Genomic DNA, 11,618 nt, shown 5'->3' with positions numbered 1-11,618 from the left:
TTTTTTTCTTTCTATTATACTGGGTAGGACAGAGAGAAATTTAGAGGGGGAGATAAAGAGGGAGAAAGAAAGAGAGACACCTGCAGCCTTGCTTCACCACTCATAAAGCATTCCTCCTTCAGGAGGGAATGGAGCCCTTATTCCTCCTATCGGAAACTGCATCGGTTCTCCCAAGATATCACAGATATGGCGGACCTATATATATATATATTTGCCCTTTTTTCCCTATGATCCTGCCTTCTTTTCCTTTCCAAGTCACACCTACACCTGTTACTAATTCTTTTTTTTTCTTATTTTATTATTATTTTTTGCTTCCAGGGTTATTGTTGGGGCTCAGCGCCTGCACCATGAATGCACTGCTCCTGGAGGCCATTTTTCCTCCCTTTTGTTGCCCTTGTTATTGTAGCCTCGTTGTGGTTATTGTTATTGTTGATGTCTTTCATTGTTGGCTAGGACAGAGAGAAATGGAGAGAGGAGGGGGAGACAGAGAGGGGGAGAGAAAGACAGACACCTGCAGACCTGCTTCACCGCCTGTGAAGCGACTCCCCTGCAGGTGGGGAGCCGGGGGCTCGAACCGGGATCCTTGCGCTTTGTGCCACGTGCGCTTAACCTGCTGCGCCACCGCCCGACCCCCCGTTACTACTTCTTAGTGTCCTTCCTTTTTTCCTCTTCTCTCTCTGGGTCCCGATGGAATTGGGGTTCATTGGTCATCTTCCCCTAACACAAATACCCTTCTGGGAGGATGAACCCACATTCTTTATGGGGAGCAGAAGGTGGGAGTTCTGGCTTCTGTCATTGATTCTCCGCTGGACATGGGTGTTGGCAGGTGCATCCACACCCCCAGCCTGTGTCTGTCTGTCCCTAGTGGGGCAGGGCTCTGGGGAGGTGGGGCTCCAGGACACACGGGTGAGGTCGTCTGCCCAGGGAAGTCAGGATGACGCCATGGTAGCATCTGCAACTTGGTATCTGAATGATTTCTTCTTTTTAATAACTATGATTCATTGCATTGTAAGTTTACATATCATTGAATTTCTTGTCACTTTTATGTTGAACTACTGGTCCACAGAATTCCTCCCACCCCCAAATGTAGCAGTCAGTTCTTACAGGCTGGCAGGGAGAACCTCCTTCCATCTTGGAGACCCCTGGGGGTGGCCCCCCTGCCCTGGTTAGGGGGGCTGTGCTGGTAGTATGTGTGTGACGGGGGACAGGGAGCAGAGTCAGGAGGCTACGGAGCAACTCTCCTCACCTGCTGACAGCTCTGTTTACAGTGACATGACTTTATTTTATAAAGATCTTTTTTATTTTGAGGGCTAGGGAGACAGCATCTGGGGCTTGAACCCAGATCTTACACAGGTTTTTATGCTTCTTTTTTAAATTTTTTAATATTTATTTATTTTCCCTTTTGTTGCCCTTGTTGTTTAATGTTGTTGTGGTTATTGATGTCATTATTGTTGGATAGGACAGAGAGAAGTGAAGAGAGGAGGGGAAGACAGGGGGGGAGAGAAAGACAGACACCTGCAGACCTGCTTCACTGCCTGTGAAGCAACTCCCCTGCAAGTGGAGCTCGAACCGTGATCCTTATGCTGGTCCTTGTGCTTTGTACCACATGCGCTTAACCCGCTGCACTACCGCCCGACTCCCAGATCTTTATGCTTCTAACTATGTGCACTTAACTGGGTATGTCACTATCTGGCCCCTTTTTCTTCTATTTTATTAGACAGGACAGAGAGAAATTGAGAGGGAAGGGGAGATAGAGAGGGAGAAAGAAAGAGATACACCTGCAGACCTGCTTCACTGCTTGTGAAGCATCCCCCCTGAAGTGGGCTGCTGGGGCTTGAACCCAGATCCTTACGCAGGTCTTTCCACATAGTACTGTGTGTGCTTAACCGGATACGCCACCGCCTGTCCCCTAAAGGAATGTCATACGAGTGTGAAAAATCACAGAGAGAGAAGCCAGGAAACAGCGCTGGCATTTACAGTCCCGTGGACTGAGCCAGGAGCTGCGGCCATGCAAGTCCTGTGTTCCACCAGCTGAACCCGCCCCCCTCCACCCCCAAGTAGAGACTGGGTGCCAACATGCCCTCCAAACAACCGAAGCCCCACCCCAGACACCCCCACACACCCGATGCCCGCTCTCAGTCTCCCCTGCCCTTCTTTCTCAGCATCTGCTGAGGGTGGCGGCCCCCAGACTCCGACCCTGCCTTGTCCCGTGCAGGTGACTGGCTTTGTTCTGTGTCTCTCTGCTCTGGGTCACCCAGAGACCCACCCTTTCAAGCTCTCAGTCCTCCTGCCACTCGCCTGCGGACAGCCCCCAGCCCAGAGTGGACGTCTGAGCTGCAGAAGCCGACAGCTGCTCCCCTCCCTCCAGCACCAGCCCTGCCATGAATCATTCAGGCAGCGGCAGAAGTGTCTGACCAGGCCTGGCTCCAGATGGAGGCCCTTGAGGCCACAGGCAGGCTGTAAATAACACCTCTCCTGGCTCTCCCCATGGGAGACAGTGCCTCTAATTACTGCCCGTTAGCTCTGTGGGATCCCCGGGGGCAGTTTATAAAGTACAGGAGCTCGGACAGCTAGCTCCCTGTCTCCTCTGAAATGACCCAGAGAGCTGGCGGGGGAGATTATATCACTCCTCCTTCCAGGTGATGTGCTCACCTGTTTCCCCACAAAGGTTTCCAGGCCAAAGATACCTGGTCCTTAAGGGGACCCGGGACCAGCCACCCAGCCCTATTTATGAATTCTCCCAAGCTGCCTTGAACCCAGGCGGTGCATGCACTTGTCTCAGTGTGAGAGGTGTTGTCACCGGATGGAAGGCACTCCCGGCTTCTGCCTCTGAGGTGGGCCACCTTGATAACAGACTATATTACCTCAGCCTTTTTCCCGGGCTCCCGGGGGCTTGTGGCTTTGTATCAGCACTCAAAGCAGGTTCGCCAGTGATTAAGCAGAATGTAAAGGTGCTAATACCAATTACAGATGATGTGTGGAGTCCCGAGGTGGCAGCCAGAGGAGCAGATTCTCATCTTGTCCCCCCGAGACTTCATCCATTGAACTTTGTCACTTTACACTGGCTGGAAATCAGAGGAACTGAGAGCCACGAAGTTAATTACTTAAGAAAAAGAAAGGAGGGGCGGATATTGATGGGCTGGGGCAGGTGTACATTAAATTATTCAAATATATCCAATTTATATTGTTTGGATGAGATTAGGCTACGCCTAATTGCCTGTCTGCGTGGCTTGGGGAGGTTCCTCTTCACAGCATGCCTGTCACCGGGCTTTGTCAGGTGATGGCGGCCTCGGCGGATCTGGGATTTCTGAAGGTTCCTTGTGCTGTTTCGTCCCCAAAGTGTGACTGGCTGTGAAAGACAATTCATCGCTTTCTCGGTTCTCTTTTCCATGTTTAAAGATTTACTTATTTTTTATGAGAGAGACAGAAGCCAGAGCATCAGGTGATGCTGGGACCCGAACTTGGCCCCCCGGGGACCTCAGGCATGTATATCCGGGCCTCTGGTGCTGAGCTCTCTCCCAGGACTCTTGAGAGTCTTTTGAAAAGCTGAGGTTATGCAACAGAAAGAAAAGGGAGGAGGTCTTGGGATTGAAGATAGAGAAAGGGGCAGGATTTTATTAAAAGATGCCTGGGAACCACCACCACCATCAGCATCCTCACCACCATCAGCATCAACACTAACATGATTAACACCATGACCACCACTGCCACCACCATCACCACCAGCACCACCACCATCACCACCACCACCATAACCACCATCACCACGACCATCACCATCACCGTCACCACCATCACCACCACCACCATCACCATCATCACCATCATCACCACCATCACCATCACCACCATCACCAACACCACCACCATCACCATCATCACCATCACCACCATCACCACCATCACCAACACCACCACCATCACCACCATCATCATCACCACCATCACCACCATCACCACCACCACCACCACCATCATCACCATCACCACCACCATCATCACCATCACCACCACCATCACCATCATCACCTCACCATCACCACCACCACCACCACCACCATCACCACCACCATCATCACCATCATCACCTCACCATCACCATCACCACCACCACCACCACCACCACCACCACCACCACCACCACCATCATCACCATCACCACCACCACCATCACCATCACCATCACCACCACCACCACCACCACCACCACCATCACCACCACCTTCATCACCATCATCACCTCACCATCACCACCACCATCATCACCTCACCATCACCACCACCATCATCACCATCATCACCTCATCATCACCACCACCATCATCACCTCACCACCACCACCATCACCCCCATCACCATCACCACAACCAGCACCACCAGCACCACCATCATCGCTGCCATCACCACCATCACCACCTCACAGTCACACCCAAAATACTGCAGAAACTTCAAAAAAAGCAGAGGAGCTCCGAGTTTCAAAGCAGAGCAGTGGTTGAATCATTCCCAGCCTGACACTTCTGGGAATCTGTCCCCATAGACCACGTCTCTCTCTCTGACCCCCCCATGTCCATGGGTTCACAGATGCCCCCTGTTTGTGCTAACTGGCTTTCCTGGAATTCTGCCCTCTCTCCAGCCCTGCTCCTGGGTGATGACATCGCTTCCAGCTGTGTGTCACCCCTGCCACCTGCTCAGACAGTGAATGCCAGCACATGCCCTCCCCGGACAGAGTGCCCCTCTTCCTCCCTGGAAATCTTGCCACAGAAAAGGAAGGCCTACAGCAGGCCACAGCTGTCCACAGTGACACCCGCCCAGCTAGCAGCTGGCTGGGCTCTTGGTGGCAGCTGATATATAGATGCCGGTACCCAAGCTTGCCCAGGGCTTGTGACAAAGTGTCCTGCTGGAGGGAGGCTTAGAAACACATGAGGAGGGGAGAGGAGAGGGGAGAGCTGGGGGGGGGGGGACTCTACTGACATGTGGGATCCAACGCACGAGAGGCTGGCAGAGAGGAATCCAGAAGGTTGACAGGGAAAGAGACTTTGCAGGACTCGATAGACTTGGTGTCCGGAAATGCAGGAAGTAGAGTGTTGGAGCATGCCTAGGGGGACAGAGGTGACCGGAAGGCACGGCTGTCTCCTGAGGACAGGAGTCCAGTTGGAGACTCTAAGAGCCCAAGCGGATGGTGGTGGAGACCACATGCCCAGGTGGGGCCAGAGGGCAGGAGATTAGCCCCCTGTGCTGGTCAGCTTGAAGGCCAGTGACTGCCCCCTTGGGTCAGCTTCCAAGGCCAGAGCCCCCTCTCTCTGCAGGCCGTGGGTTGGCAGACCAGGAAGCAGCGGGAGTCTCATTTCCAAGTCAAAATTAAAACCAGACAAGTCAAAGGTGGCCTGGTGATGACCACTGCTGGGACAATGGCCCTGGGCCGTGGGGCGTTAAAAAAAATTAAAAGAAACCATTCCAGAAAGTTCCACTCGAGGAACTGTAAGTCGGGCCATGACTCTCTGGATGGTGGAGAAGATGAAGAGCCGACCCTTGGCTGGAAGGACAGATCGGGAGGTCAGAGCTGCCAAGGGGGGCAGGTAACCTGTCAACAGGCCTGCCAGTGGAGCTGGCTGCCTGGAGGAGGAAGCCACAGATGTCCCCCCACTTCCCAGGGAGCACGGATGAAGGAGAAGTGCCCTGGGGTCTCCTCTCTAGGTCCCTCACTGTCCTCACCACCAGCGGCACCTGCAGCCCCAGGGCCAGGCCAGAGCCCCCAGCAAGGCCACTGCACACATGTGCTCGTGGGTGGCCTCTTGCTAAAGACAGACGGGTGTGCTAGCAGTCTGCAGACGCTGCTGGAGCTGGCTGTGCGGCCTCTGTGCGGGCTTCAGGGGAAGCTGTGAGGAGTCCAGAATTCTGAGTGTCAGGGTTTCCGGCTCAGCTGCCGGGCGACAGAGACTCTGCCGTTATTCACTGCTTTCCCACCAGCCACCTCGCATCCTCACACATCATTCTGGGAGTGATAGGTGCTCAGTGGATTTTCAGGCAGTGAACCAACCACATGGTGAATCTGGACTTGTCTCGGTGGGCGTGGGGCAGGAGGCTGGGGGCAGCACAGTGTGCTTGTCAGCTGACACCTGCTGTGTGCATCTGCCCTGGCTCTCTCCCCGTCCCCGACTGCCCGGTCTCCTGGTCTCCGATGAGGGCCACGAACTGAGGGCCAAGCTCAGGCCGGGCTGCAGAGCACAGCCCTCCTGACTCTGTGCCTGCCACATCTGCCGGTCACATTGTCCCTATTTCCTGCCCGTTCCCTGGTCCCTGGAGAGCAGAAGGTCCTAGCTGGGGTGTCCCTGTGTGCCTCCCCTTGTCTTCCCGCCCCAAGGAGACTGTTGGGGGCCCCCTACACCCATCCTTTCCTAATGACTCACTCTGCAATCAGCGGGCTCCTTGCAAGAAAAGCTGGTTGATTGCTGGCTGATTGCTCCTCCTCTGAATGCCAGGGCCTGTCTCCTCGGGGTGCTCTGGCTGAGCCCTAAACCAGTCTTCGGGAGATGGGGGACAGGGGGAGGCAGTCCCCACGCCCATCCTTGGTCCTCAAGCCCTCACATCTCCATAGCTGCCTTGCTGTGGGCCCTCTGCCCGGCCACGCCACCCTCTGTGTGGGAGTGAAAAAAATCTTTGACCTGAATCCTGTGCCTGTTGAAAGTGTTACAGCAGAAACAGTCACCCTGAGCAGAGATTCAAGAGACATTCCAGGGATGTGAGGAGAATGGTTTATGGGCAGAGGGAGACAGCATAATGGTTATGCAAAGAGACTTTTCATGTCTGAGGCTCCAAAGTCCCAGGTTCAGTCCCTCGCACCATCAAAAGCCAGAGCTGAGCAGTGCTCTGGTAAGAGAGACAGAGACAGAGAGAGCAGAAAGGATAGTTTATTAATGTTAACGAGTCACAGAAAGAGCTTGTGCTTTTAAAGAATTCTGGGCTTGATGGGGGTGGGCAGTGGTGCACCCAATTAACCGCACACACTACAGTGTGCAAGGACCTGGGTTCGAGCCCCGGTCCCCACCTGCAGGGGGGAAGCTTCACGAGTGGGGGAAGCAGGGCTGCAGGTGTCACTTGGCCTCTCTCCCTGTCTATTGCCCCTCCCCTCTCAATTTCTTTCTGTCTCTATCCAGTAATAGGTAAATAAAATTAAAATAATTTTTAATTTAGAAAAAAGGAACTAAAAAAAAAAAAAAAAAACTGTGGACTTGGAACAAAAGGAAGGTGCCTCCACAGCAGCGTGATCGCTGGGGCTCAGTGCCTGCGCTATGAATCCACTGCTCCTGGGGGCCATTTGTTCCATTTTATTGGACAGGACACAGACAAACTGAGAGAGGACGGGGTCGGAGAGAGGGAGAGAGACCTGCTTCAGGCCGGGAGCCCAGGGCTTATTATATAGATAAAGGGGGTGGGGCTAAACCATTCATGCAAATGAAGCTGGCAGTCAGTGCCTTTCTGACCAATCCTGGGTAGTCCTGAGCTTTTTGTGGGCGTGGCTTCGTCGGGGCATCTGGGTTGGACTACGTCACGCCTCCCTTCCCTCATTGGTCAGCGGGTACAGTGACTATGAACTTGGGGCTCAGAGCCAGCTCGGCTGGGTGCACAGGGCATGCATGTGAGAGGTCCCAGGTTTGATCCCTGGGCCCGCCAACAGACAGAGTTGTGCAGTGCTCTCTGGTCAGAAATAAATTTGCAAAAATTAAAAAATAAACTTAGCTTCAGGTGAGGGATAGCACTAAGGTCAGAGAAGAAAAATACATTCTTTTTTTTTTTTTTAAAGAAAGAGAAATAAACTCAGCCTCACTGGAGTCATTTTATTATTTTTTTCTAAAATACCTTTTAAAATATTTATTAATTTATTTTTCGCTTTTGTTGTCCTTGTTTTATTGTTGTAGTCATTATTAATATTGATGTCATCGTCGTTGTTGGATAGGACAGAGAGAAATGGAGAGAGGAGGGGAAGACAGAAAGAGGGAGAGAAAGACAGACACCTGCAGACCCGCTTCACCGCCTGTGAAGCGACTTCCCTGCAGGTGGGGAGCCGGGGGCTCAAACCAGGATCCATACGCCGGTCCTTGCACTTTGTGCTTTGCGCCACGTGTGCTTAACCCTCTGTGCTACCACCCAACTCCCTTAAAATACCTTTTTTAAGGAGCCAGGCAGTGGTGCATTCAGTTAAGCTTACATATCACCCGTGTGTAAGGACCTGGGTTCGAGCCCCCACTCCTCACCTGCAGGAAGGACATTTCATGGGCAGTGAAGCAGGTCTGCAGGTATCTATCTTTCTCCCTCTCCCTCTCCCTCTCTGACTCCCCTCTCCCTCTCAATTTCTCTCTGTCCTGTCAAATAAAAATAGAAAGGCAAATAAATAAATAAATAAATAAATAAATAGGGAGTTGGGGTTAAGCGCATGTGGCACAAAGCTCAAGGACCAGGGTAAGGCTCCCGGTTCAAGCCCCCGGCTCCCCACCTGCAGGGGAGTCGCTTCACAGGTGGTGAAGCAGGTCTGCAGGTGTCTGTCTTTCTCTCCCCCTCTCTGTCTTCCCCTCCTCTCTCCATTTCTGTCTTTCTCTCCCCCTCTCTGTCTTCCCCTCCTCTCTCCATTTCTGTCTTTCTCTCCCCCTCTCTGTCTTCCCCTCCTCTCTCCGTTTCTCTCTGTTCTATCCAATAACAACGACGACATCAATAACAACAATAATAACTACAATAATAAAAAACAACAAGGGCAACAAAAGGAAATAAACAAATATTTTTTTAAATAAATAAATAAAATAGAAAAAATGACCATCGGGAGCAGTAGATTTGTAGTGCAGGTACTGAGCCCCAGTGATAACCCTGACGGCAAATATATATATATATATATATATATATATATATATATATATATATATATATAATATTTTAATTTATTTAATTACTGGATTGGTGTCTGTCTCCAGGAGAAGTGTGTGGAGGAGCTGGCTGCTGTCCGGCTGACCCTGCAAGGTGACCTGGAGACGTCCATTCGGCGCATAGCAGACCTGCAGGCGGCCCTGGTGGAGGCCGCGTCCAGTGACAGTGATGACGAGAGGTGAGGCCAAGGGCAGGGGTCTGGGGTCCCCTCTTCTGGAGAGACTGGGGTGTTTGGGGGCAGAGGGGTAGCAGGCTGGCCTGGAGTCTTCCCTGCTGGTGTGTACCCCTCATTATCCTGAGATCACCTGGTGTCTGGGTAGGGGACTCCATCTTGGGGGGTGCAGCTGCCACGTGGGCTCCAGCGGGTAGCCTTGGATGAGCTCATGTACAGCCCTGGCCAGAGCCTCCCATCTGCAGGGCAGACAGGGCACATGCCCGCAGGCTACCTGTCTCCCTCAGCGTCTCTGGAATTCAAGGTCTGGCCCCCTGGCCTGCCGGCTGGATGCTTCCTCACAGGCCCCCCTTGGCTTCCCGGGGATCATTGAAGGGCTGGTGGAGGGGCAGCTTGTTCTGGGCGAGACCCCAAGAGCCCTGCAGGGACTGTCTGTCCCCGTCCTGGGGTCCTGGGTGGCCACTTCCCACGAGGTCTGCTCACAGGACACACAGCTGGAGGTCAGGGTCAGAGGCCTGGCTGGGAAGGCTTGCTGCCCCCGGCGGGACCCACAGGCCCGGGCTGTCCACCTCGCGAGAGGCCCCCAGTGTCCTGGGCTCCAGGATTCTTCCACAGACCCCTTGGTGTGTGTGAGAGTCGGAGCTGCCCATCAACTGTTTCTGCTCTGTCCCGAGCCCCTCGGCAATGCCCAGGCAGCAGGGAAAGACGGGGCATGGGTAAGGATGGCTGCCCCTGCACACACCTGCACCCCAGGGTCTCCACCTGCAGGGAGGGTGCACGCTGCGGCTTACGCAGCCACCAGAAGCCCCAGAACCCAGCCCTCTCTCGGTTGCCACACGGGGACCCTGTAGTTCAAGGTGGCACAGCAAACTGGCACCACGTTAGAGCCCAGAGTCACCATGCTTCCTCCCCAGAGCTTTCAACGCAGGGAAAGCAGGCCAGCTGCCGCCCAGCTGCGGAGTGTGGCCATCAACAGGTGGGCAGGGGAGGGGGTGCAAAGCAGAATGAGCCGGCATCTGGACCGGAGTCCTCCATGCCTCCTGGAGAGAAAACGAACCCCCAGGAGTCTGATGCTCAGGAAGGCAGGAGACACACTGGCGTCTGCTGGAGCCTGCCACTGTCAGCTGTGCCCCGGTACCCCACACTGGGGCAACCCCCTCCTGGGCTGGGCAGAAGCTCCCTGGTGCTTTGTGCCCCCCCCCAAGATCTCCCCATGCAGAGAGACAGAGACTAGAGACACCCCCCACCCCACCCTGGTCCTCACCGTGTCATGATGAGGCTTCGCTGGGAACTAAAGGCTGTGGAACCTAGTCTTTTTTTTTTTTTGCCAGTGGGCTGAAATTCTGGACCATTTTTCACTTGTTCAGAAGAAGTTGCTTTCCTCATAAATGGCTGGGAAATTAAGAGAGGCTGAGGGCCCACACTTGGAGGGGTGGGCATGGGGTGGAGCAGGCAGGCAGCACGGAGCAGGACCCGGGAGACAGCGCAGCAGTGAAGGACAGGATGTCATGCCCAGGAGAGAGCCCAGGCTCGGCCTCTAGGGCCACCAGCAGCCAGAACTGAGGGGCGCTTGGGGGGGGGGGTAGGAGGAAGAGAGTGGTGACTAAGGAAGAGGAAATGTAGAAGAGGAGGGAGAGGAGGAGGAGAGAAGGAAGCCCAGAAGAGAGGAGAAGCTGCTGCCTGGAGAAGACTCACCTGGCGTCCTGGTGGCAGCAATGTGTCACCGATGTCACTCTCAGCTTCTCTTGTGGGACCTTGATGGGCAGTTGCCCTCCCCCTCCCCCTCCCAGGAGCCTCCTTGCCTTATCAGGAGATAAGCTCCCCGTCACCTGGACTGTTCCTGCTCTTCTGAGCACCGGGATCTGGAACTCCTAGAAATGGAATCCAAGTCCCAAGTTTTTTTGTTTCTTTTACTTTACCTCCTATTGGATAGGACAGAGAGAAATGGAGAGAGGAGGGGGAGACAGAGAGGGGGAGAGAAAGACAGACACCTGCAGACCTGCTTCACCGCCTGTGAAGCGACTCCCCTGCAGGTGGGGAGCTGGAGGCTCAGACTAAGATCCCTGTGCGGGGCCTTGCGCTTAAGTGGCTGTGCCGCCATTTGGCCCCCCAAGTCCCAGTGTCCGTCTGCATGTCACCGTCTTTTATCCTGGGTCCCTCGCTCTCCACTGCTGCTGGCATTCTGGCGCCCTCCTCTCGGATCCCCAGCTTCTGCACAGTGCTTGACTCTCAGCTTCCAAAGCCAGAAGGACCCTCAACTGCATCTCGGGCTGGGGCGAGGTGTCCAGTGGTCTCAGAGCAGCAGGTGCAAACACCTCTGGGGCCTGGGAACAGCCCCTGCAAAGCATGAGCTTCTGTGAGTGGGTGGGGGGGGTGTCCCATGGTGCCAACAGGCCTGACATGCCAGGCGGGGCCCTCGGCTCAGTTCCGCCGGCCCCCAAGCACGCCACTCTGCACCAGGGGCCGTGGGCATGTCCGCCTTGGTGGTGCTGTGCCCAGAGGCTGTGAGGCCACCCTGCCCTGGGTCCCGGGT

The 11,618-nt window shown here is 54.3% G+C and overlaps 1 protein-coding gene across 1 annotated transcript in view; it reads left to right on the top strand.

The window, feature by feature from the left end:
* Positions 1 to 11,618, top strand: part of MYO18B (myosin XVIIIB) — a 69,267-nt gene that overhangs the window by 39,527 nt on the left and 18,122 nt on the right. Inside the window, 1 exon segment of the mRNA XM_060192661.1 lies at positions 8,955 to 9,091. Within this exon segment, the coding sequence (XP_060048644.1) occupies positions 8,955 to 9,091 (137 nt within the window).

The sequence above is a fragment of the Erinaceus europaeus genome, chromosome 6 (genome assembly GCF_950295315.1).
Source record: "Erinaceus europaeus chromosome 6, mEriEur2.1, whole genome shotgun sequence".
Lineage (NCBI taxonomy): Eukaryota > Metazoa > Chordata > Mammalia > Eulipotyphla > Erinaceidae > Erinaceus > Erinaceus europaeus.
This window is presented reverse-complemented; position numbering and strand designations above follow the sequence as displayed.